A 27,395-nucleotide genomic window follows, 5' to 3' on the forward strand; every position below is an offset into this window, starting at 1 on the left:
TAAATTGGGGGAAGGCCGATTTTACTAGGTACAGCATGGGGTAAAGAAGGCAAAAGGTATGTTGGCCTTCATAGCCAGAGGATTTGAGTACAGGAACAGGGATGTCTTGCTGCAATTGTACAGGGCCTTGGTGAGACCACACCTGGAATATTGTGTGCAGTTTTGGTCTCCTTATCTGAGGAAAGATGTACTTGCCATAGAGGGAGTGCAGCGAAGGTTTACCAGACTGATCCCTGGGATGGCGGGACTGACATATGAGGAGAGATTGAGTCCATTAGGATTATATTTGCTGGAGTTCAGAAGAATGAGGGGGGATCTCATAGAAACCTATAAAATTCCAACAGGACTAGACAGAGTTGATGCAGGAAGGATGTTCCCGATGGTGGAGGAGTCCAGAACCAGGGGTCATAGTCAGAGGATATGGGGTAGACTATGTAGGAGTGAGATGAAGAGAAATTTCTTCACCCAGAGAGTGGTGAGCCTGTGGAATTCACTACCGCAGAAAGTAGTTGAGACCAAGAAGAAGGAGTTAGATATAGCTCTTGGGGTGAAAGGGATTAAAGGGTATGGGGAGAAAGCAGGAGCAGGCTATTGAGTTGGATGATCAGCCATGATCATAATGAATGGTGGAGCAGGCTTGAAGGGCTGAATGGCCTATTCCTGCTGCTTGTTTTTATGTTTCTATGTAATATCAGATATGATTTGGCCAGGGAGGACTGGGAGCAGCTACTTTTAGGTAAATCTGGGTCAGAGCACTGGGACTCATTCAAGAAGGAAATAGGGAGAGTACAGGGCCAACATATTCCAGTAAAGACAAAAGGGTGGGACCAACAAATCCAGAGAACCCTGGATGTCGAGGATTATTCAGGATTGGATAAAGATTAAAAGGGAGGCTTATGGCAGATACCAAGGGCTCAAAACAGTGGAAACCCTAGAGGAGTATAGAATGTGTAGGGGGGAACATAAAAAGGAAACTAGGAGAGCAAAAAGGGGCATGAGAAAACATTGGCAGGTAAAATAAAGGAAAATCCACAGTTATTTTACAAGTACATTAAGAGTAAGAGGATAACTAGGGCAAGAGTAGGGCCCATTAAGGATCATAGTGGTAATTTGTGTGTGGAACTGGAAGATGTAGGTAGGGTTCTAAATGAATACTTTGTGTCAGTGTTCACAAGTGAGATGAATGATGTGGGTATGGAGATCAGGCAGAAGGACTGTGATATAATTAAAGAAATTAGCATAGAAAGGGAGGAGGTTCTAAGTGGTCTGGCAGGCTTAAAAGTAGATAAATCTCCAGGCCCGGATGAAATGTATCCCAGGCTGTTGAGTGAGGCAAGGGAGGAGATAGCAGGGGCGCTGGCAATAATTTTCAATACCTCTCTGGCTACAGGAGAGGTGCCAGAGGACTGGAGGACAGCCAATGTGGTACCATTATTCAAGAAGGGAGGAAGGGATAAATCAGGGAACTACAAGCCAGTCAGTCTAACATCAGTGGTGGGGAAACTATTGGAAGCAATTCTGAGGGACAGAATTAACCTATACTTGGAGAGGCAGGGATTAATCAAGGACAGTCAGCATGGTTTTGTCAAGAGGAGGTCACGTCTGACAAATTTGATTGAATTTTTTGAAGAGGTGACCAGGTATGTAGATGAGAGCAATGCTTTTGAAGTCTACTTGGACTTCGGCAAGGCTTTTGATAAGGTCCCACATGGGAGACTGATAGTGAAAGTAAGGGCCTATGGGATCCAGAAACAGGGGTCACAGTCTGAGGATACAGGGTAGACCATTTAGGAATGAGATGGGGAGAAATTTCTTCATCCAGAGAGTGGTGAGCCTGTGGAATTCGCTACCACGGAAAGTAGTTGAGGCCAACACATTGTATGTATTCAAGAAGGAGTTGGATATAGCTCTTGGGGCGAAAGGGATATGGGGAGAAAGCGGGAGCAGGCTATTGAGTTGGATGATCAGCCATGATCATAATGAATAGCGGAGCAGGTTCGAAGGGCCGAATGGCCTACTCCTGCTCCTAGTTTCTATGTTTCTATGTAAGGCAATTTGGCAAATTGGATCCAGAATTGGTTGAGTGGCAGGAAGCAGAGGGTAATGGTTGAGGGGTGTTTTTGTGACTGGATGCTTGTGTCCAGTGAGATTCCACAGGGATCGGTGTTGGGTCCCTTGCTGTTTGTGGTATATATAAGCAATTTAGACTTGAATGTAGGAGGGTTAATCAGTAAGTTCGCAGATGACACGAATGGATGGTGGGGTGGTAAATAGTGAGGAGGGTAGTCTTAGATTACAAGAGGATATAGACAGGCTGGTCAGATGGACTGATCAGTGGCAAATGGAACTTAATCCGGATAAGTGTGAGGTGATGCACTTGGGCAGGACAAACAAGGCATGGGAATACACGATGAATGGTAGGATCTTGGGAAGTACCGAGGATCAGAGGGACCGTGGTGTGCATGTCCACCGGTCCCTTAAGGTAGTGGGAGAGGTAGATAAGGTGGTTAAGAAGGCATATGGGATACTTGCCTTTATTAGCCGAGGCATAGAATTTAAGAGCAGGAAGGTTATGCTGGAACTGTATAAAACATTGGTTAGGCCACAGCTAGAGTATTGCGTGTAGTTCTGGAATCTGCATTATAGGGAGGATGTGATTGAACTAGAGAAAGTGCAGAGGAGATTTACCAGGATGTTGTCTGGGCTGGAGAGTTTTAGTTATGAAGAGAGATTGGATAGACTGGGGTTATTTTCCTTGGAGCAGAGGAGATTGAGGGGGGACATGATTGAGGTGTATAAAATTATGAGGGGCATAGATAGGGTAGACAGGAAGGAACTTTTCCCCTTGGTGGGGAAATACTAGGGAGCATAGATTTAAAATAAGGGGCAGGAGGTTTAGAGGGGATGTGGGGAAGAATTTTTTCACCCAGGGGGTGGTGGGAATCTGGAACTCACTGCCTGAAAGGTTGGTAGAGGCAGAAATCTTCATAACATTTAAGAAGATTTTGATGTGCACTTGCGATGCCATGGCATACAAGACTATGGGCCTAGTGCTGGAAAATGGGATTAGAATAGTTAGGTACTTGTTTGACCGGCACAGACTCGATGGGCCAAAGGGCCTTTTTCTGTGCTGTATGACTCTATGACTATGTGGTTGGATTAATTGACCTCAGAAGTGCCCAACAAGCTGTCTCAACTTCATTTGCAAAAATAAAACCAGCCAGCACCTCACCACTTACTTGGATGTGTGTAGCACTGAAAAAGCGTGACACATTCAGGTAGTTCTTTGCTCATCATCATGTCCACCAGTTTAAACATTAATTTTTTTTAATTTGTTCACAGGATGTGGGCATCACTTTCCTGGCCAGCATTTATTGCCCATCTTTAATTGCCCTTGTTCAGAGGGCATTTTTAGAGTCAACCACATTGCTGTGGGCCTGGAGTCACAGGTAGGTCAGGCCAGGAGAGCAGATTTCCTTCCCTAAAGGGCATGAGTGAACCAGATGGGTTTTTACAGCAATCAACAATGGTTTTATGGTAAGCATTAGACTTTTAATTCCAGATATTTATTGAATTCAAAGTCCACCATTTGCTATAGTGGGATTTGAACCCAGATCCCCACAGAATTATCCCTGGATCTCTGGATTACCAGTCCAGTGACAATATCACTACACCACCACTTTGCCCAGAGAGGCACAGTTGCTGCAGTACATAACATGTATAAGAGGCATTGCAGCAACTCATCAAGGATCCTTCCAAAAATCCACAATCTCTACCACCTAGAAGAACAAGGGCAGCAGGTGCACATGAACATCACCACTCCTAAGTCACACACTATCCTGACAATGGAGCTTTAGCGCCATTCCTTCATTGTCACTGGGTCAAAGTGCTGGGATTCCCTCTTAAACAGCACTGTGGGTGTGCACCTATACCACGTTGACTGCAGTGATTCAAGAAGGCAACACACCATCTTCTCAAGGGCAATTAGGAATGGACAATAATGCTGGCTTTGCCAGCAATGACCACACCCCAGAAATGAAAAAAAAAAATTATTTTATCTTAAATTTTTCACATTCATGTTTAAATTCCTCACGGCTTATCCTTCTCCATCCCTGTAACCTGCTTCTGCCCTAGTTGTCCTTGAGAATGTAGTACTGAACTTCCTTTTTGAACTGCTACAGTCTGTGTGGCACCAGCTGGTTTTATTTTTCATAATAAATTTGATACAGCTTCATGGCATGTTGGGCACTTCCGAGGACAATTAAGTCTCACGCACACACACACCATTTACAACACCTATAATTATAACTGTCCAAAACCCTCTAGTACAGTCTCATTTATCTGGTTTGAAGTGATCCTTGTACTCCCCTTGACCTTCAAAAGAATAAAAAGCCATCCATAACTGTTTCAGAGCCAGAAACTCTGACAGTTAAAAATCCACCAACTTAATCACCATATCCTCTGCTTTTTTCCCATCGGTTTCATCTCAGCCAATTATACCTGCAGCTCCTTGCAAACCTTTGTGCTAAAGTACCCCTGATTGGAACAGAAACAAAAACAGCTGGGAAAACTCAGCAGGTCTGACAGCATCTGCGGAGATGAACACAGTTAACTTTTTGAGTCCGTACGACTCTTCATACGGACTTGAAACGTCAACTGTATCCCTCTCCACAGATGCTGTCAGACCTGCTGAGTTTTTCCAGCTGTTTTTTTTTGTTTTTGTTTCAGATTTCCAGCATCCGCAGTATTTGATTGGTTGCTGTTTCCAAAAGGGAGGCATATAGGGATTAAGTGCACATGATTGGACCATCTTAAATGCCAGTCATGTGTCAGCTGATGGCTATAGTGCTGATATAAGGTCTGGTTGTAGCAATTTCCTGTTAGGAAGCTGGTTATAGCTGTTAACTGAGAGGCAATACAAACAAGAAGCAATGAAGTCTGTGAGTATTAAACCAACATTGGGTGGAGAATAGCTGGGGTGTATTTTGAAGCTTGAGTTGAAATTGTCTGTGTTCTATTATTAGTTGATTTAAAGCTGGGTGATATCTCTATTTCTCATTAGGGCCTTTAACCTGCATGTGAAGCCTTTGGGTTTTTTAAAAGTCAGTTGTACAAAGGAGAGTCAATGTAAAGCAGTTTTTTGTCCTTGCTTCAGTAGACCTGATGTTTTGCATGGCTGGCAGAATTCTGGTTGGGACGGTGTAGTGGATGGTGGGACAAAAATTGAGTTTGGGAGGAGTGAAGTGGCTGTGATGTGAGATAATATGCTATAAGAGCAAAGCTGCAATTTAATTTTAATTTTGAGCCTAAACCCTAAATTGGGGCTCATGGATCTTGGGAGTATTTGAGGTCACCAGGGGCCCAAGGATCTATCAGCAATTTCTCATAAATTGAGACAAAATCTTAAATTAAGGGATTTGGTATAAAAATGAGTTTCCATGTTAACCCAATTGACAGTTGGTTTCTAAACCTCATCAGTTTGTTTTTTAACCTCTAATAGGTCAGGACTTTTTACAAAACCTATTACTGCATTTTCAAATGCAGTGAAAGAAATCTTTAAAATCCTACCCTTTATGACCATGTTGCTATGCGTCTCTAAAAGATTCTGATGACATCTGCTGGAGAGCTTTTTTTTACATTCAGATGTTGAGGCCACTAAAGTGCATTACTGCTAATGAAGTACTCTTGAAGCACAGTAACTTTTAATATAAGAAATGGGGTACTCCAATTTGTGCATGGCAAGCTTACACATACAGACAGCAATGAGCTAATGACCAGATAAGCTGTTTTAGTAATATTCTCCAGATATTGAGACCAACCCCCCCCCCCCCCCCCCCCCCCCCAACACTCCCTATTGCCCTCCTTCAAAATAGTTTGAATGTGGAAGATCCCATGACTCTGGGAGGGCAGACAGATCTCTGTTTAACATCTGATATTGCAGCATTGACACAAGGGTTTGTAATCCTGAATTATGGTTTCACATCCCACTTGAGAAACATAACAACCTTCCGTCTGAGTGACTCTGACAACTGACCTGGTGTTGCAGACTTGGCAATTTCCAATAGCTGTTGGGGCAGTTTTGGGTCAAAGCAGGATTTGTGTGTATAGTAAAGAGATTTTGGCCAGTCTGTGTTGGGAAGAGGTTTTAGCCCTCCACCTTAGGAGAGGAAATCATGATCCATAATAGCTTGATCATGAGGGAGTATCAGTTTATTCAAGAGGTGGATACTCCTCCTGTATCCTCACTTTAAGATCTGACACCAGCCCCTACTAATCATCGTGTATTGTTACTGCTGGCTGGAAATTGGGTGGTTCTGAGCCTTTGATATTCATTCATGAATGTTATTTCATTGTCCAATCCATTGCAGGTGGAAATTATGACCAAGTGATCTGTCTTTTTACAAGTTTCAGAATCTGGTACCTAATACTAAATGTAAAATTGTTTGCTACTACCAACGTCATTACACTTCAGCTGTTTTTGTACAGCTGATTGCAAATGATGGCTGGTAAGAGTTTTTTTATTATTGGAATGGCTTTTTGTTCACTGGAAGATTCTTTTACAATGTTTGAATGAGAAAATGTCAGCTTTTGTGAAATGATCTGTGGATGCAGTAGATAATCCATGTTCTACAATGGCTTGGCAAAAAATCTGTAACCTCTGACCTAAAGCCTGCTGAGCTGGGCTAAATATGCCTGATGTGAGAGATTGTCTGATCCCAATGCAAGTTAACAGGTGTGGTGTGTCTTTTGGCATTTAGTCTAATTCTTGATGCCCTCAAAACAGATGAGACATCCAAAAGTCTGTTTTATCTTTAAAATTGGGTAGAAATGTCACCTTTTTAATGTTATCACTTGCTAGGATGTCCCTTTCCCCAACATGATGAAAGATGGGTATGATCTAAAAGGGAAACGTTAAACTAGCTGCTCTGGTCCCAATCATCCTATACGATTGACACTGAGTGGGGCAGAGGATTATTGATACAATGCTTTCTGTGTGCTGCTGGGAGATGAGATGGGCCCCAACATCTGATCCCTTGGAGTGGTTAGAGCTTGCCTGACTAGGGCAGCAGAGGCTCTGCTTTCAGCACCAGAAGGGATGATGAGGAGTAAATAAGAGACACTTTCCTTCCCTGCCCTCGCACCAGCCTAATAGCAAGAGAATGCAGATTAAAGTTGATCAGCTGTGTGATTCCCTGATTTGTAAGCCTTCTAGAAATGAATATTGAACTGACATCTTCATATTCAGCTGGTATAGGAATGGGATTGCTGTGATTTGAGGTTAAAGTGGATTATTGCCTAAATCTGAGACTAGTTATCCAGGGGGAGTGGGTGCTCTGTTTCTGGGGTGAATCCAAGAAAATTTTCATTAACCTTCCTGCGAGTCAAAATATGTTCCTGTCAGTTAAGGAGCTGAATCTAATTTTGTGCAATCTCTCAGTGAGCCATCCAAATAACTTGGTAGGAAAGACATCTCACCCCTGTAGTCTTTCTGCAAGTACTTGGCTACTTCATTTCAAATTGACTGTGCCAACTTTCTAGAAAACTGTTTGTTCTCCAATTTATTATTCAACAGAAATTGGGCACTTCTGCATTCTGAATCTGTGGTAATGAAGTTCCTGTGAACCACACTACTGAAGTTGGGGCTTAAATATGGCATGAAGCTTACTTTTGCATACAAACAAAACCAAATTCTAAGAACTTGGTTGGTAGGGGCATGGGGAGAAATTCTGGCAGATCCAGAGTTTAAAATTACATGGCACAATGACTGTACAGAACAGATGATTCTTAACTGGTGATTCAATTTTAGTTTCCTGCTTCCACCCACTTAAGTCTTTGACAAATACATTGCTATCTTTAGGGTTCATTACTTTCAATTAACATTAATGATGCCTTTAAGTTTGGTGTTTTTGCTGTCCAGGTTTCACCCATTACTAGGCTCTCCTGAAACTCCTTGGACGTGTTGTCATTACCAGGTGTTTGGGTGCAAGTGTGCTTTGTACTCAACTGAGCCATCCAGACACTAGGAAATAAAGATCCTGAAGGGACATAAGAACTAGGAGCTGGAGAGGGCCATTCAGGCTCTCTAGCCTGCTCTGCCCTTCATTTGGACCATGGCTGACCTTCCCTTTCAAACCATTTTCCTGCAGTATCCCATAACCCTTGATTTCTTTAGTATCTAAAAATTTATTCAATTGTCTTGAACACTGACAAATTCCACAGCCCTCCTGGGGTAGAGAATTCCAAAGATTCACTGCCCTGCATGAAGCAATTCCTCCTTGTCTCAGATGGCCTAACCCTTATTCTGATAGCAGCATTGGTTTTGCTCTGGTCACTTGCACCCAAAACCATTTCCTTTGGGATCAGTGCTTTTGGATTTGGGTTTAACCCATCCTACTCACCAGTTTAAACATTTCTTAAGCTTGAGTATGCCTTCAAGATGGCATGCCAAGACTAAATGGTTTGTTGGGTTTTCAATGACTTCTTTGGGTCTGTTGTATAAATCAGGTGACTAGGTTTGACTCTGCTGCATGGCATGAATTCCAGCATTTGCTGCATGTTCACAAATCTTCTACCCACCTGTTCTATGGGGTTTAATTTCCAGTAGATATTAAAGTAGGGAAAGCCTAGAGGTGAGTGCTTCTCCCCTGTCCAGCCCCTCCCCATTTGTATTTAAACCGTGCTCCCGATATATTTGTGCCATTGGTGCTCTTGTCTCAACATTTTGGTTTTCCTGTCCCATAGGTTTTGGAAATGTTTGATGTTGACATGAAAGTCGGTGACACTGTCAAAGTCAAAATTTTTATTGACCCAGATGCAGAAAGGTAAGAACTAATTCAGTGCTTTTTAAATGTTCGTATCTATACTGTTTGACTTTCACAGCCTTTATCTCTGAACTCTAGCCCTACAGCATTCAAGAACTTTCTTCCTTGAACTTGGCCTTCTGTACATTTTCAACCTTCACCATTGATTGGTGTAGGCCTTGGAATTCTCTTCCTAAATCTGTCTGTCTTTAAAAAAAAATGCTTTGCCTTTTTTAAACCGCTTTGTCCCTTAACTAAGCTTTTCATCAGTTGTTGTAATATCATTGAATTGCTGACCAATTTTTGCCTCGTGGACCTATGGAACTTTTTTGGAATGTTTGTTTAAATGCTGGCTCCATTGACTGAAAGTGTGTAGCTCAATGGTACAGTCCAAAAATCCCAGTTGGTTAAAGAACAGAAATTGTCGGAAGACAATTAGTTAAAAGGGAGCTAACAGTTCTTGGACTTGGTAATGATGCTACTGCAGTTGTACAAGCATTTGAGACTTGCTACGTGAGTTCACCCAAGATTCACCTGGGGTGGTGGAGGCCAGTGTATGAAAAGTATATCTGAGGAATTCCTCCCTTGCATTAACTGATCCCTTTGAGAGAAATCTTCAATTCTGGGAATATTTCATGTTAGATTCTTCTCATTTTTTTAGTAGGATCTAGTAGTATGCTGGGCACTAAACTACTTCAAATGGGAGTTGATAATTTTTGAATTATAAGACTGACTTTTTTATATCGATTTCACTACCCTGCTGCCCCAGCCTTTGGAGTGCTGTAGTTGTGAAGTACAAAATAAAGTTTTCATGATTTATGGTTGAAAGATGACACTTCTCTTCCATCTAGTCAATATTTTGATTCTCCCAATAGGTAAGCTATTGGTCAGGAGTGCACTTTCAGTGCAGTGTGTTGCTGAACCAATAATCCAAATATCATGAGTTTGCATCTCACCATGGCAGTTTTGAGGAAATTTTAAAAGCTGACAAGTGACCAAGCTGTTCTAACAATGCAGCTATCTTTTTGGCAAGGGGGTAGATTGGAGAAGAGGAAGGAAAATTTCCTGTTGGTTTAAGCTATAATTCTGTTCCAACCCACTCTAGACTGTTGTCTAAAATGGCTGCAAGACACTATCAGAACTGCTCATGGACTGCTGAAGGTGGACAGTAAACCAACCTTTGCCCATATTGAGTGAAACAAGCAATATTTTATCTTCAAGATTTTGAACTGTGTGGCACATGGAGCCTGAGCACTCTCTCTTCTTTTGCAGGTTTGCAATTAGCATGGGAAAAGACAACTCTGAGTTGGCGTTGCATTTTAACCCTAGGTTTGATGACGATCAAGATGGTCAAGTGATTGTCTTTAACAATAAAGAAGATGGTGAGTGGTGCACTGAGCAGAGAGAGGACACCTTCACCTTTGAGAAGGGAGAATACTTTAAGGTGAGCATGGAGGCTGTGATCTAATACATAATTCCCTGCATCCTCCAGGGTGGGTTGGCCTTCCCTGTTGTCTGGATCTGGTGGTACTAAACTTGCTTTACTTCCTGTTTAAGACATGATTGTTACATTAGTTCCTCTTTCCTCCTAGGCTAAGGAGGAAAACTTTTTTTTGAGTTTATAGGCTCAAGGAACTAGCTTATTCCTGTTAGATATCCATGTCTGACTGTTATCTGGTCAGGATATGAATCATTTGCTGACCAGGACCCTAATTTGACTGCTCTAGCTCCTTGTGGCTGTAGAACTCCTCCCAGGAGGAGTGTAGTGTTACCTTCAGTCTGTTCTCCTTGTTGCAAATTGCTCCCCCAGCTCCTCACTGTTTGTGAAAATCTGACGTGTTAATTGTACAGTGTAGCTGTCACAATATGGCAGTTTAATGGTTTGTCCTTGAGCAATACCTGACCACAATCTGCAAGAGGCTGGTTTCCTTGCAAAAAAAATGCTTGAATGATGTGACCTGTTGGCAAATTCAAAAGCAAGGTTTTCCTTGAATCTACAAGTTTTTGACAGGAAATTGGCTTGATCTTTAAGATTGAGTTGATTATTAGTCTGTGGGCAGGGGGTGGGGGTGGGGTGTGGTGCATGGGTCTATCTAGAACAAGGGGGTGGGGTGGGGGAACCCAAATGTTAGAGTTGGGCCATTCAGGGGTGATGTCAGGAGGCACTTCAGAGTGGAAATCAAACATTCTTCTGTCACCTCCACAATCCAGCTCATATGCTGCCACAGTTCAATTTGTGTCCATCAAGTCTGTGCTGCCGCTTGTGTTCTAGCATATTGCCCATAATGAAACTGGACTGTTCTTAAACCCAGGATATCCCTTTGAATTATTGAGTAACCTGACATGTAGAGGCGGTGCTGCAGTTTAAACCTGCTGGGTCACTGCTCATTTTAACCCTTAGCCTAACCTACTATGGGCTATTGATGCCAGCCAGCTGCAATAAAATGTTTCCTTCTTTGACAAAGGATTCTGTTTTTCCCCTATCTCCAACTGTCATCACCAGACTGAGACAAGGGACCAATTTACACTGTCTAGTGTAGGGATGACATGGGAGAGAAATTGAATTGGCATTTATCAAATTTAATAGTTTAGACCATGTCTGAACTATATTGGGCCTTGCCTTGAAGTTGGATAACATCTGCCTCACTCCTATTAACACTTTTTTTACTGCTTCACCTATCTAATTCCTGTTTTATGCTTGGTAAGACTGACTCTCTCAGATGTTATCCACTGGCTTGTTACCCAAGCTTTAGTTTAAATCTTGTTGAAGCAGCTACTGCTTGGATCTGTGTCTCCAGTTGTAACTTGATCATTAACCTGTGGCACTGGTTTAAAACCTGATTTTTTTTTTTTAATTTGTAATTTTTAAATTGGGAGTGTTCTGGAAAATCTTGCATCAAAATCTTGAAGCCAATCATTGCTTCTAGTTTAAGGGAACACTGGAGAAACTTGTCATTGTATCATTGTGTCAAGGGTTACAGCATAGAAGGGAGCCTGTCATTTGTGCCAGCTCTCAATAGGAGCAATTTACTTTGGCACTCATCCCAACTTCTCCCTGTAACCCTGCACTTTCTTCCTTTTTCAGATATTGCAATTGCCTCATGATGCCTTTATCATACTCAGGCAGTGGTTGAATGCCCTCTGAACTAGGGCAATTAAGGATGCCCAATAAATGCTGGCCTAGCCAGTGGTGCCCACATCTCAAGAGCAAGTAGAGAAGAAAATTCCAGATCCTAACTACTTACTAAATATTTCATCATTGCTTTGTTAGCCAGCTGTTTTAAATCCAAGCCCTCTTGTTCTCATCCTTCCACAAATGGGAACAGTTTTCCCCCTATTTACCCTGTCCAGACCCCTCAGATTTTGAATTCTCAGGGAAAACAGTCCTAACGTCTGTGTGTCTGTGTGTCTGTGTGTCTGTGTGTCTGTGTGTCTGTGTGTCTGTGTGTCTGTGTGTCTGTGTGTCTGTGTGTCTGTGTGTCTGTGTGTCTGTGTGTCTGTGTGTCTGTGTGTCTGTGTGTCTGTGTGTCTGTGTGTCTGTGTGTCTGTGTGTCTGTGTGTCTGTGTGTCTGTGTGTCTGTGTGTCTGTGTGTCTGTGTGTCTGTGTGTCTGTGTGTCTGTGTGTCTCAAATGTTGCTCCCAGAACTGGATGTAATATTCTAGTTAAGACTGAACCAATGTTCTATAAAGATTTAACACCACTTCCTTAGTTTTATACTCTGGCCCTATTAATAAAGTCTCTGAACTTGGTAAAGCTGAGGGGTCATCTTGAGTGTTGTATAAGATGATTGTGTAGATGTAGAAAATTACCTCCATTGGATTGACTAAAACCAAGGAACATGGGTATAAACTTATCTCCATAGTGGAATCCTTTTTATATCTTTTTTTTAAATAACAAATTGAATGTAATGGACTAAGGTTTTCCTGGATAATTTTAAATTGAAAAACTCAGCAGGTCTGGCAGCATCTGCGGAGAGGAACACAGTTAATGTTTTGAGTCTGTATGACTCTTCAACAGAACTAAGTAAAAATAGGTGAAATATAAGCTGGTTTGGGGGGGGTGGGGGGAACAAGTAGAGCTGGATAGAGGTCCAGTGATAGGTGGAGATGGAAAAAGAGGTGTTGCTCGTCCTGCTTTCCACCCTCCATTAGCACATTCCTTAGATAATATCACCACCTTCAACACCTCTTTATCCTTTTGTCTGTGACATCTGTTGGCTATCTCCACCTATCACTGGCCCTCTATCCAGCTCTACTTGTCCCACCCCCCTTAAACTAGCTTATATTTCACCTCTCTTCTCTTTTTACTTAGTTCTGTTGAAGAGTCATACGGACTCGAAATGTTAACTGAGTTCCTCTCAGCAGATGCTGCCAGACCTGCTGAGTTTTTCCAGGTATTATTTTTGTTTTGGATTTCCAGCATCTGCAATTTTTTGCTTTTATTTTTGCTTTTAATTTTAAGTTGAGCCAGTTGGTGATCCTGCAATTGCCATATTGATCTTGGGTAGGTACACCCTCTAAAGTGATGTGGCCTTTCTCAAGGGAAGTGTGGGAACCTTCATTGGTAAGGTCCATCATGGAGGGTCATGTTTTACTGTTCCCAGTGGAATCTGCAATAAGTGTTTTGTACAGCAAAGCCTTGAGATTAATCAAAGCAATATTCAAGCTGGTTATTTGAAGTGAGCAACTCTGATCAAGTGCCTTTTTAAAAATTTGCAGGAGGGGTGGGGGTTGGTGAAGTGGGATATGCAGGAGGGGAGGAAACTTAATGCTAAAACACATTGAGGGTTCAAAGTCCTCAATGAACAAGTTCCACAACTGAGGCAAAAGTGAAAAATGCTGCAGATGCTGGAAATCAAAACCAAATGCTGGAAAAACTCAGCAGGTCAGGCGGCATCTGTGGAGAGAGAATCAGTTTAACAGTTTGGGTCTGTATGACCTTTCTTCAGAGCTGAGGCCTTGGTGGTTAAAATGGGACAGTGTGAAGCCAGTCTGGACATTGGAGAGGGAGATGAGATGAGATGTTTGTAACCCTTTGTTTTTCAAATCCCACCCTCCTGCCCTTGTCTCCACCTAACTCTAACTTTCTCTAGTCTGGACTTGTACATTTTTTTTTCCTTTCTCCACCACCATTGCTTGTCTTCAAGTGTTTAGTCTCTGGAATTTCCTCAAATCTCTTCATATATTGTTTGCTTTTGGTTACCTGTACTAAACCTTCCTTCCATAGAAATAGGAGCAGGAATCAGGTCCTATGGTCTTGAGCCTGCTCTGCCATTCAGTGCAATCATGACTGATCATCTGCCTTGACTGCAATTTTTCCTGCCCCCTCTCAGGTTTCACCAAAATCAAAAATGTGTTGATCAGTTTTGAATCTACTGAATGTTGCAACATCCACAGCCCCTCTAGGATAAGAGAATTCCCAAAATTTGTAGCAACCCTCTGAAGAAATTTCTACTTGCCTGAGTCCTAAACAATCAGCCCCTTATCCTGAAGTGCTGCCTTGTGTTCAAGATTTCCCCAATCAGTGGGAAAGGGCATCGGTGGTGTTTAATACTCCTGTGAAGCCAGTTGGGATGTTTTAATATTTAAGTGGTAGTTTAATCAGCAGCTTTTTCACCCTATGTAACCATGCAATTGGCCATATTGGGAGCATTGTCATGGACCATTTGGCTTACGGACTGGCTGTTATTGAGTCAGTGCTCCCCACATCCCCTGCCTTAAGGATTCAAATAGTATTTATTCTGTTTAATGCTGTTGGTGTCACACTAGGTGGCAGCCTTTTCTAACATTTAGTTGTGGGGCTTGGCTTATAACCATACAGGTGCTCTTTGAAGTGAGCTCTTGTTTCAATCTAAATGGCATGTCTTGTTATCTGTGACCTCTTTTACAGCAGCATTAAAACTAGCACCCCCACCCCCACCCTGTACACTGCTGCAGGAGACTAAGAAAAGTGAGACTGGACTGAGGAAATGCTGCTTCTGCATGGCCAACCTCAGCAGTATAAATCTGGAACTGACAAGGTCCAGATGTGAATGGTGTTCAACTTGTGGTGCTGGAGTGACTAGCAAGATCTAGAAACAATGGGGTTGACTAAAGGGGCTCATCTCAGACATGCCCAATAGAATCATTGGCTTTGAGCCAATCAGTCCATGCCAGCTCTCCACCTGGCCCTTGTCTATTCCCTTGTAAGAAAGCTATCTCTTTAGTGTTTAAGAAATTGCCTGAAATATTCTAATTTCTTTTTTCTGCTATCTTGATTTCCAACATGAACCCTTTATTGTAATCTTTCTCTCATGGAACACTTCACTATCTCTGCCTTCCAACCCTACCAACCACAGAACTGTAGCCAATTATTGAAATTGGGCCTCCAAAGCTTTTCCCTTTTCCAGTCACTCTTTCCTCAGTCAATTAATAATTCTGCTTCATTTCTGGATCCATTGATCTCTCCAGAAGGTGCTTCTGAGCTTGATGGTAGAACAGAGCCAGATAATTGAACCATCAGCATCAACTGTCACCTAAAGCTTAAGTTAGCAATTCCTGCAGTTGTGTCGATGTGGCCAGTGAGGTTTCTCTGCTTCTCAGATATTTACTGGTCTAAAAACACCATATACAAGCTTGTTGTGCACATTGTGTATAAAACATCTTCCTTTAGTTGGTGTGACTTCTGCATTGACGCAGATTTATAATGCCACATGCTCAGATCTATGCTCCTCCAATCCTAGCCTCCTGTACATTCCTTTTTTGTATCTCACTGTTAGTGGCTGTGCCTTCAGTTGCCTTGGCCATTAGCTCTAGAACATTTTTTTAAAAGCCAAGCATTAAGCTTTATCTAAATGCCTCATGGCTGTGCCAAATTTTAACACTTCTATGAAGCACTCTGGTATTTTAAACTGCAATGATGATGGTATTTTAAACTGCAATGATGATGCCACGTACATGTAATGTTGAAATCAGTTCTGGGTTTTTGAGGATGTCTGCAGTTGCTTTATTGAAGTTGGCACATGCTTGTTATGCTAAATGTTGGATGGGATTTGGGAGAAACTTCAGAGTGGTGAGAATGTGGAACTTGCTACCACAGGAAGTGGTTGAGGTGAATAGTACCAATACACTTAACAGGAAGCTAGGGAGATACGAATATGCTGATAAGGTAAGATTAGCCTTGTGCTGTAAATTCTGTAACCTTTCCCTTTTTTTTGTCTTGACAGTTTTCCATCACGTTCCTTGGGGTGAAGTTTGAGATTAAGTTGCCTGACTATGTTATGGAGTTCCCTAACCGGTCTTCCATGGATACGATAACTTTCCTCGCTGTGCAGGGGGATGTTAGAGTGAAGTCTGTGAAATTTGATTATTGACATTCACCACTTGATTGAGGAATGGGTCTTCAAGGAAAAGAATACTACTTTTTGGTTGGGCCAGAGGGTAGAGGTGGGAGGAATTTTTCAACTCCATTATTTTCTAAACTACTTTCAACTGCCATTTCCCAAATGGGAAGAGAAATGTCAAACTTTCCTCTTTTTTTTCCTCCTTGGATTTGTGGCTAAGAAGATCTGCCTTTTTAATGCTCTTACTCAACCCTTCCTATTTGTATTAACATTGGAACCAAGGTCTGGACATAACCATGCCTCAAATATGGCCAATTCAGCTCCCTATAGAAAAGTCATTTGAGACTTTCCTAGTCTTGAGGAAAAATAGCTAGGCTCTTATCTCCATAATCTCCCTTCAAATTGAACTGCATTGACACTGCAGGGACAAGTATTTACAAGAACTGATCCAGTGTGAATGCTAAAGATTAGCACCTTGTCCTCTATTGAACTGATCCCTGATTTTTGTCTGGCAAACCTGATCTAAGCCCATGTACCTGCAACTGCCTTCTTAGGGAGGGAGGACTGTTCCCAAAGATTAACTAATGTTTTGAAGTGAGGGGTTGTCATGGTGTCCATTAGCTGAGCAATATTTGCCCAAGAACATCTGGCAGTGAAACAGTTCACCTTAACTGAAAGCAGACTAACCATGAGGTGCACTAGTTAATGGATTTCCACTGGCGCAAACCATTCTATGAATGAACTTGTGCCATTAAACCTTTCCCATTTTGGTATTGGTGCACTGGTTCATTTCACTGTTCAAATGGCATTTTAATTTAGTTTTGTGAAGGCTTCAATCCTGGATGAAGGGATTAGTCACCTAAGGAGCTGAAATCAAATAGTAAATCAACTTGTGACCTATTAAATTTACTTTGTGTTGCATAATTGACTGATTCACTGCATTTTTTTGCCATGGTGGGCTTTCATTGCATTCTAACAAGGGCTTAGCCTCATGACGGACATTGAGCACCATTAGATTGTCAGGTTAATGTTCCCTAGATTGGAGTGAATCTCCTTTTATGTCCATTAAACACATTGATTCACAGATGCCTATTTATCACCTGATTTAACCAAAAACTAACACTTGCAGCAGCAGAATCCACCCTTTGGATCTAAACGCATTACTTGGGTTTCTATTGAAAAATCAGTCCTTGGATCATGCCAAAATTAAAATCTAAATGGCATCAATCTCAAATTGCAGATTTTATTTAACTGGTTAGGTCACTTCAGAAGAATTTACTATAAGTGAAGGGCAAGCTGGTTGATGACTGTAATGCATCAACGAAAGGGTTATTTTCCATCTCCAAAGAGTACTAGATGTGAAAACCTTTTTTTAGTTTCCTTCTAACATCCATTGGATGATGACAAAATGGGAATGTAGGTAGTTCAAGTTTAATCTAATGGCCTCACTCTGCCTTATTCAGCAACTGAGCTTTGAGCTGACAGTTGTGCATTTGCTGCTAGCCTGAGATTTTGGGAGAGCTGGAAAGAAACCTTCAATGAAATGCCTTTGTGCATATGGGAACATTTGCTAGCTCACATCACCATGATAAACAGTAAATAATGAAGTCAGTGATTTTTTTTCTTTCAGGGTTTGGAATCCCATTTCTTCAACTGTGTGGAAAATTGCAATTATCTACCAAATGCATAAATCTGAGCACCCCTTAGAAGTACATCCATACAGGACATTCCAATGTCTAAAGAGGAATCTTGCAATTGCTTGAAGATTCTCTTTTTCCTGATACTTGGCTGAGTGCTTGGAGTGTCAGGGTCATTGAGGAGAGGGGTGGGTGGGGGTGGTGCAGGGTGGTCGCCTATATTTTGCAAGTTCAGTTTTGACTTAGCAGATTTTTAATGGGGTTGTTGAGATGGGGTGAGGCTGAGTGTTTTGTTTTTGCCAGAGGTGAACTCATTTTGAGATCAATGGTGTCAAATTATGCCACATGTGAAATTGGAAGAATACATTCTGTTCTTAAATAAACTATCTTTACTCCATCCTGAAGATTCTATACTCTATCTCTACCCTTTATCATTAAATTCTACTGGAATAGATTAACAGTTCTGTCTTGCCCTGAGCCAAGAACCTCAGCTATCAGTTAAATTTGCCCTTTACTTCTGAAGCAGTACGTTTGACTAGCCTTTATGGTTTGGACTTCCTTTCTTTGTTCAATATTGTCATACAAGGTCACCTCCATGGTGTTTCTTTCTGCTCAAGTTTCTCATCTTGTAGCTCAATCACTCTTACACTGGGATTGGCCTCTTGGCTCCACCTCCTGGGCTTAAATCTCCCTTGTGATCAGAAGTGTCAATAACAAGCCAAGCAACTGAACTTCACTTTTTGCTAGCTGTTATTCACTTGCTGTTCTGAAGTGATAAGTTCTTTCACTTCTCTTTCCTCCACTCTGCAAAATCTCTCACTTTCCTCTATCTTGTTCTTCCCCCTCTTTATTGAGTTTCTGTTTCTACTTTGTATCTAGTCCAACTATAATCAGCCCCTCTACCTACCTTTTTTGGTTTTGGCTTTCTCTTATCTCCTCCACTGTCTCCTTGCTCCCTCCCTTTCTCCCCACTGTTTCTTGCACCTCTCCTCCCTCTCTACTTCTCCAATCTGTCTGGCTCTTTATCAAGTATGCAGTGTAGAAACCACCTAGTCTAAACATTGTTAGGAGCAACACTGGTACCAATCGTTTTACATTAAAAGTATTCTTTTGCCCTCAAAGGCTTTAATCATCCAAACTTTGGTGCAGAAGGAGGCCATTCAGCCCATGTGTCTGCACCAGCTCTTTAAAGGAGCAATTCACCTAGTGCCATTCTCCTACCTTCTCCCTGTAACCCTGCACATTCTTCCCTTTGATTATGTCAATCTAATTCCCTTTGGCTCCATTGAATGTGCCTCCACCACACTCAGGCATTCCACATCCTAACCACTTGCTGTGTGAAAAGATTTTCCTTATGTCACTTTTGCCAATTACTTTAAATCTGCCCCTCTTATTCTTGATCCTTTTTACAAGTGGGAACACTTCCTTCTGATTTGCTCTGTCCAGCCCTTGTGATTTTTGAATACTTTTTTAACGTGACAGTGAAAGCACTTTAGATTTGAGATAGTGAAACTAGCTTAATGCAGTTACTGCTTCAGCATACTGTACATTAGAATGATGAATCATTTGAGAGAATGCAGAGCAAATTTACCAGCACAGTCTCTTCAGTTATGGGGAGATGAGAGAGAAGCAGATTCATTCTTTAGAGCAGCAAATGTTAAAGGAGATTTCAGTAAGGATGCTCAATTGTGGGGAGTTTTGATTCAAGTGACCAGAAGACATCAATTTTAAGATACTTAGCAGAAGAACCAGATGAGCTGTGAACCACTAGAATGGACTGCCTGATATTGTGGGGGAAGTGGATCCAATATTTTTTTTGGAAAGGAGTAAGATTGATACAGGAGTGGGGAAAAATCCAGAGGGGAGTAATTAGATGGCCCTTTTAAAGAGGGTGCAGTGGACCGAATGGCCTTTTGTGCTCTAAATCTATGAAACTGAGGAGATAGAATTTCTCCCTAGTTTATTTCCCTTTTGCACTCTTGTGTTGCTCAGTAAAGGGAAAGAACAGGTTTGGATCCAGGACTCCCACAAACCCATGGCAAACTATTCTATAGCAGAAATCCAATTGGTGAAGCCGTACTGGAGCCAATCTTTACACTTTTTTCAATATTTAGAGTTGCACATAGTATACATCTAACCAACAACTGCAATTTTAGTTTGTTTTGGTAGGGATTCGAGTGAACCCCTATCGCCAGTGGACAATGCAGCATGGTTAACATACAATTAACACAAGCTGCTGCTAAAGTGGATTGGAAGCAGCCGGGTTGGAGTTTAGGATTGTCTCCTGTACCAACTCTTGGTCAATCTCTCTCTTTTTGGCAGAGAGAAACTGAACGCTGAGTTTTTTTTCCCCTCCCCAATGTCTGGAGGAATGCCCTCCCCACAGCTGAATTCCAAGGGGAGGTCACTAACTCTGTGGTTGTTTGCTGATTGATCAGTGCTAAAGTTGGGTTGGAGTGGGGCCCTCCCTGATCCAAGCCTGCCCTATTCTTCCTGCTTTGGGTTTGCACTTGGCAATGATGGTGTGACTTTAAACACACACACACACACACACACACACACACACACACACACACACACTTAAACAAAGGATGTTTGTGCCACGTTTTGCAGGAAAGAGTTTAAAAATGTCACCATGTGGCAAGAGCTTCAGTAATAGCAGCAACTCGAGCACAATAACACTTTCAGACCATGCCTTCTATGTGGGTAACTAGAGGTCTATATATGAACTTCTGACAGAATCTTTGCAGAGCTGTTATTATGCAGCATTGTTGAAATAGGACACTGCACCAGATGGGCCTGGATCTGAGTATTTGCACGTCACTAAAAATGGGATGTTCAATCATGCCTTTAAAAGGTAAATGTTGAAAGGTCCCCTGGCTCCATAAGAGAAATGCTTGCACTTCCATCTTTGCACTTTGTACCAAGGCAGAGCATGTCTTGTGGGTGTAAAGTGTGCTGCTATGTAACAGTCTGCCTGACACATAACACTGCTCCTTTTACACTTACTGCTTGCTTGGGTTAGAGTATGAAACTGCGTTAGCTCTCGGATCCGAGAACCTTAGCATAACAGGCTATTTGGCCCACTGTGCCTGTGCCAACCCTTTGAAAGAGCTATCCCACTCCCCTGTACTTTTTCCCTCATTGCCCTGCAAATTTTCAGTCCTCCAAATTCCTTCCTGAAAAGTTACCAGTAACTTGCAATGTCAAGAAAAAAATTACATCTTTTCTGTTTGCCAATTGCCTTAAAGTTGTGTCCTCTGGCTATAGACCCTTCTGGCAGTGGATGTGTCTTATTTTCCCTTACTAAAATGCTTCATGATTTTGAACACATCTGTTAAACCTCCCCTTACCTTCTGTACTCCGAGAACAATTCCAGCTTCTCTAGTCTCGCCACATAACTGAAGTCCCTCATCCCTATATCATTCTGATGGAGGTGGGGATGTAAAGGGATGAAGCTGATGGCTGATAGTTTGGGATCAGGAGGGAGTAGTAAAAACATGGCAAGGAGTAAGATTGGAAGAAGGATGGGGTCAGAGGAATGTGAAAGGGAAGAAGGATGGGAAGGGTATTGATAGCTGTGGATTGTTTAAGCTTGTGATCCTTCACATCTGAAAGAGAATTTTTTTTAAGGTGTCAGATGAGGTGAAGGATGAAATGGAACTGTGGTTGAGGGCAGCTTTGAAATAGTGAGTTGGTACTGCTGATGAGAAAGTTATTGAAAATGTGTTTCTGGCAGGATATGACTTCTGGTTGAATCCTCTAGTTGCCTCCCTTCACCAATTTGAGGTTTGGGGGGTTCTGCTGCATGGTGGTGTTTGTACTCCGTGCCCCCGCTATAGTGGGGAGAACTTGCTGCATCACAAGGCTTAGGATGATTAGATCTTAAGGCACACTGTGAGCAGCATACTACAGGTGGGGTGAGGAGAGGAGTGACGTTCTACAAACATTGATCCAAGATTTTGAGTAGGGCATAAATAACTCACCAAGGCACCTTCGACAGCTCCTTCCATACCTCCAAACTTTTCCACCTATAACACCAAAGGCAGCAGATGCATGGGAACACCACCACCTGCAAGTTCCCCTCCAAGCCACTCAGACTTGGAAATATATCACCGTTCCTTCACTGTCACTAGGTCAAATCCTGGAACTCCCTTCCTAACAGCACTGTGGATGTACCTACACCACATGTACTGCAGTAGTTCAAGCTCACCATCACCACCTCAAGGGCAATAAAAAAGCACTGGACTAGCCAGCAACACCTACGTTCCCTTAAAGAATAAATAAAACATCCTGGAGCCATTAGTGGAGTGGAGCCATTAAACACAAAGGTGGTCTGCTTATTGTTGATACAAAGCAAACTTTATTAGGCAGCTGTCAGTTACACAGAACAAGAAATTCTAAAGCAGTTGAGGTAAGCATAACTCGAGGAGAAAGAAACTTTGGCTCTAACCGAGGGAACATTTAAAGGGTCTGTGCCCTCATTTAAAGGAAATCTGTGCCTTGGTGCGAAAGCAGTCCCTTCAGATGCCTACAAGATTCTGCTGAAAATGTCCTAGTGCTGGGGGAGTTGGAATATTAATGGGTCAAGTTCAACCAAAAGCCCAGTAACCATTTTTGGTTCTTGATATTTATTGGGTCACTCTCAATTACTCTTGGATGATTCAATCTGTGCTTTGTGCTGACTTGAGCTGCTTTCTAAATGACCTTGGTTGGGCCACATTCAGAATACTGTGCACTGGACTGGTCTCCATGTTACAAAAAGGGTATAGAGTCACTGGAGGGGATTTACAAGGATGATTCAGAGGTTATAAATGTCCAAGTGGGACTCTTTTCTTTCTCTCCAGAAAAGAAAAGGCTGAGGGATGACATAACAGATCTTTTAAAATAATGAAGAGGCTTGATTGTGAACACGTAGAGAAACTCGTGGGGAACCCAAAACTAGAGCCATAAATATAATCAATCCAATAAGGAATTCAGGGGACAATTCTAGACCCAGAGAGTGGTGAGAATGTGGAATTCACTACCACAGGGAGTGGTTGAAGTGAATAGCATTTAAGGGGGAAGCTGGATAAACACATGAGGGAGAAAGGAATAGAAGATTACGCAGATAGTGAGATGGAGTAGGCTCGCATGGATCCTGGGCTGCAAATCCCTCTTTAAGTTGGAATTCAGAAACGTTGAGTCAATGAACTCTACCCTGCCAGTTATGTTTTTATTCATTGGATGTGGGTGTTGCTGGTTAGGTTGACATTATTGCATCCCTAATTGCGCTTTGGAGGGCATTTAAGAGTCAACTCTGCTGTGGGTCTGGAGTCGTACCTAGGCCAGACCAGGTAAGGACAGCAGATTTCCTTCCCTAAAGGGCATTAGTGAACGATAAGACCATAAGACAGAGGAGCAGAAATTAGGCCATTCGGCCCATTGAGTCTTCTCCACCATTCAATCATGGCTGATAAGTTTCTCAGCCCCGTTCTCCCACCTTCTCCCCGTAACCTTTGATCCCCTTACCAATCAAGAACCTATCTATCTCGGTCTTAAATACACTCAATGACCTGGCCTCCACAGCCTTCTGTGGCAATGAATTCCATAGATTCACCACTCTCTGGCTAAAGAAGTTTCTCCTCATCTCTGTTCTAAAAGGTCTTCCCTTTACTCTGAGGCTGTGCTCTCGGGTCCTAGTCTCTCCTACTAATGGAAACATCTTTCCCACGTCCACTCTATCCAGGCCTTTCAGTATTCTGTAAGTTTCAATCAAATTCCCCCTCATCCTTCTAAACCTCATCAAGTATAGACCCAGAGTCCTCAAATGTTCCTCATATGTTAAGCCTTTTATTCCTGGGATCGTTCTCGTGAACCTCTTCTGGACCCTCTCCAGATAAAACCAGATGGGTTTTATCAACAATATTTTCATGGTCATCATTAGATTTTTAATTTTTTTATTAAATTCAGATTTCACCATCTGCACTGGTGGGATTCGAACCTGGGTCCCTAGAACATTACTCTTGAGTCTCTGGAATATGAGTCCAGTAACAATATAACTATGCCACTGCCTCCCCACATGTAGTTGAAACCTGTTTCTGTGGACTGATGATAGCCTTGTGGAAGATGAAAGAACAAATGTGCATTCATATAGTAGCTTTCACATCCTCAGGCTGCCCTAACACTGTACTTTTAAAGTATAGTCACTGTTATTATGCAAACAAATACATCAGGGGGATGAGGTGGGGTCCTCACTATATCCGCTTCAACCAAGTATGATGACTCATTCTATTGTAGAACAAGGGGACAGGACCTTAAAATTAGAGTCAGGCTGTTCAGGCCTGATGTCAGGAAGAACTTCTTCACACACAGGTTGTGAAAACCTGGAATTGACTCCCCCAGAAAACTGTTGAGGCAGGGGGTCAATTGGAAATTTCAGAACTGAGGTTGGTAGATATTTGTTTGGGTAAAGGTATTCAGGGTTACAGAGCCAAGGCAAGGATGGAATTAAAATACAGATCAGCCATGATCTAATGAATGGCAGATTGAGGGGCTAAATAGGCTGCCCCTGAGTTTTGTTATCACCTACTCTTAAAAAGGGGAGACATACATAACTTGCTTGAAAATATATGTAGGTAAAATAAGTTCCTCAGGAGAAACTCATTCTGTTCCTAGCAGTCATTGGCTTAAGTTAATACTGCTGCCCAATGTCTCTCCTTGTGCCCTTACTCGAGCCGCTTTCTCTGTGTCCCTTTGTGTGGCTGACCTCTCAGATCCTTGACTTTCCCTCCGCCACCTCTTAAAGGTGACCCGTTCGGTTGAACTCCTGCTGCGATGTGTCGAGTACTCCTTGTAATTCTTGGTCAGTAGTGTGTAGAGAAACGGGTTAATGCAGCTGTTGCTGTAGGTCAGGCAGGTCATGAAGAAGTTGATGTACATGTGAACTGGTGGTGTCGAACTCGATGATTCGTATTTATAAAGCTTCACTAACTGCCAGACCCAAAAGGGTACAAAGCAGGCCCAATATGTCAAGATGATGCTAAAAATCATATACAGCACCTTCTGCTTTAGGGTACGATTACTATTGTCCAAAACCATCCTACCTGAGATCCAATAGGTTTGTGCCAGTCGGATGTATAAATATCCAATGATAACACCTGGAGCTAAAACACTCGTGTTGAATAAAATGGTAAGGTATGTTTTGTAGGCTTCAGGCTTCCAAGTTGGGTAGCAAATTCTCTTGGGTGATCCCATTGGATTGATGGTTTCTCTTAGATGGATCATAATCATCATTGGCAAGGTCAAAAGGCAGGACAGTAACCAAATGACCACAGTGATCATCTTTCTGCAGGTTCTTGAAGCCCTGATGTCCAGTGGCGTGGCCACAGCCCTGTATCTTTCAACGCTCATGACAGTGAGTATGAAAATACTGGCATGCATGGTCAAGAGATCCAGGCTGAGGAGGACTCTGCAGCCAATTTCCTCAAAGTACCAATCATTGGCAAAATAAGTGCACACCACGAAAGGAACGGTGAACAAGTAGAGAAGGTCAGCCAGTGCTAGGTTTGTAATGTAGACGTACATGGACCCAGCAGACTTGATTGACTGGTTGATAATGACCAAAGTGTAGATGTTGCCTACGATACCAAAGATACACATGATGGCCAGAGTGGCCCCGAGGAGTGAGGTAATCAGGATCTCATTTATATTACCTTGGCTTTGAAGGGAGGAATTACTGGTCAAGTTGCCTTTTGTGAGTTGACCATTGCCAACTCCTTCCATTTTTGCCTCAGTTTGCCGCAGTGCCTTGAGACTCCTTACAGCATCTTCTTTTCCTGCTATCCTGTTTCAGGGCATCTACAAAAAAAAGTTAACGATGTATTTTTTGATTAGCACAAAATTTCTTCGGCTGCCTCTTCTCATGCACACTTTTTTGTTTTATCCTGTAATTATATATTCTTTCCTGTACACATGGCCCCCAACTTCTGAAGCATCGAGCAGACTCTGCCAGTACTTCTGTATCTGGGCATTAGAAGAAGCCATAGCTGACCAAGAAGTGACTTTTCCCTCTGATTTACTTTCTTCCACTTTTTCCATCTCATGTCTTGGACCCTTGTTTGGTATATGCCCTATATGATATTCTAAAATTGGCAACTGATGGGAGTAGCTCCTGAACGTGTGCCCACCTGTATTGAGCTGTCATTGTTTGCAGGATTAAAGGGACAAACTTCCCTTTTAATGTTAAAAGCAATGACAGTTTCATTAGAGTACAGATGCCCTTTAAAAACTGCAAGCCCAATTGTGTAGCCTGTTAATATAATTACCTGGAAAAACTCAGCAGGTCTGGCAGCATCGGCGGAGAAGAAAAGAGTTGACGTTTCGAGTCCTCATGACCCTTCGACCATGAGGACTCGAAACGTCAACTCTTTTCTTCTGCGCCGATGCTGCCAGACCTGCTGAGTTTTTCCAGGTAATTCTGTTTTTGTTTTGGATTTCCAGCATCCGCAGTTTTTTTGTTTTTATCCTGTTAATATTCCTTACCAACTGCTTAATGTGTGCTATATCCAGGATAGGGTACAACCTAGAGTGTTTTATATATATAAATTAACGCACAGGACAGAATTTATATTATCCCATGAGTAGCAGACTCCAGCCTATATATAAATTCCTGAAGATTAATCTATTGAAGAAGCCCATTGGCATAGCTTTGCAGAAAGAAGATCAGATCTATCAAGTTATTCAATGGCCTTCTGAATAGGAAGCATTTCTTCCTACAATCACTGCAAGTGTTTGTCACTTGCCATATGAAGTATCTCTCACAGACATTAGTCCTAAGTTTGTCTGTCACTAGTTTGAATGGACAGCCCCATATTCTAATGTCACAGTTTATCTTTTGTATTCTATTTATATTTTATGCACTTCTATAATGTCCCCCACTTGGTCTCATTTTCATGAATGCAAAGAGCTGCAGTCCTGCTATCCTATTCGTATATATCTCAATACTCTGCTACTAGGAATGAGTCTTTTTACATTTCTCTCTGAACTGCCCTCAAGCATGGCTATTTCTCTTGTGACCCCACAAAGTTGGGAAACCATACGATTTTAGAGGAACCTCTTCTTGCTTTACTGATTTTATGGTATAGCTCCACATCCTGTTCACTTTGTTAACTACTGCTCCATAAATTGATGGGATTTCAGATGCAAGTGCAGCTAATTTAAGTGTATTTTGAGGTCTATGAATCTCACTGTTCATGTAATAATGATTCATTTGCATCAGAATTTATTGAAGCAAAAATGCAGTAAATATTTGGATGAAGATACTTTAATGATCTGAAGCAGCCCATGTCCAAATGCAGCACTGTGCTGCATGTACACTGTGAGTGTACCTACACCACATGGACTGCAGCGGTTCAAGAAGGCAGCTCACCATCACCTTCTCAAGGGCAATTAGGGATGGGCAATAAAAGCTGGGCCAGCCAGTGACGCTCACATCCCATGAAAGAATAAAAAAAAGTGCAGCACCATCATGACCTGCCAAGTTCCTCCCCTTGAAATAGGCCAAGGGCCTTATCTCATATCAATATTCACTCATCAATTGGCTGAGGGTTGTTATTTTCACCTTATGCTCTTCCCCTGGAGAACAGGGTGAAGTA

General features: G+C 42.1%; 2 protein-coding genes across 2 annotated transcripts; one reads left to right on the plus strand and one right to left on the minus strand.

Moving 5' to 3' along the window:
- The first annotated feature begins 4,835 nt into the window (after positions 1-4,835).
- On the plus strand, positions 4,836-17,047 carry lgals2b (lectin, galactoside-binding, soluble, 2b). Its single transcript, XM_041177526.1, has 4 exons — positions 4,836-4,940; positions 8,743-8,822; positions 10,074-10,245; positions 16,007-17,047. Exons 1-4 carry the CDS (start codon positions 4,932-4,934, stop codon positions 16,151-16,153), a joined length of 408 nt encoding a protein of 135 aa, XP_041033460.1. The 5' UTR covers positions 4,836-4,931; the 3' UTR covers positions 16,154-17,047.
- A 7,373-nt stretch (positions 17,048-24,420) lies between these two features.
- LOC121271587 (urotensin-2 receptor-like) lies at positions 24,421-25,524 on the minus strand. Its single transcript, XM_041177620.1, has one exon. The coding sequence runs from the start codon at positions 25,522-25,524 to the stop codon at positions 24,421-24,423; it is 1,104 nt and encodes a 367-aa protein (XP_041033554.1).
- Positions 25,525-27,395: the final 1,871 nt, after the last annotated feature.

This window comes from Carcharodon carcharias, chromosome 31 (genome assembly GCF_017639515.1).
Source record: "Carcharodon carcharias isolate sCarCar2 chromosome 31, sCarCar2.pri, whole genome shotgun sequence".
In the NCBI taxonomy this organism is placed as follows: domain Eukaryota; kingdom Metazoa; phylum Chordata; class Chondrichthyes; order Lamniformes; family Lamnidae; genus Carcharodon; species Carcharodon carcharias.

Bases quoted from the DNA above. Each gene is read 5' to 3' on its own strand.
- lgals2b (XM_041177526.1), top strand. The intron at 8,823-10,073 runs GTAAGAACTAAT...CTTCTTTTGCAG, and splicing joins ATTGACCCAGATGCAGAAAG to GTTTGCAATTAGCATGGGAA. The intron at 10,246-16,006 runs GTGAGCATGGAG...TTGTCTTGACAG, and splicing joins AGAAGGGAGAATACTTTAAG to TTTTCCATCACGTTCCTTGG.
- LOC121271587 (XM_041177620.1), bottom strand. From the start codon at position 25,524: ATGGAAGGAGTTGGCAATGGTCAACTCACAAAAGGCAACTTGACCAGT.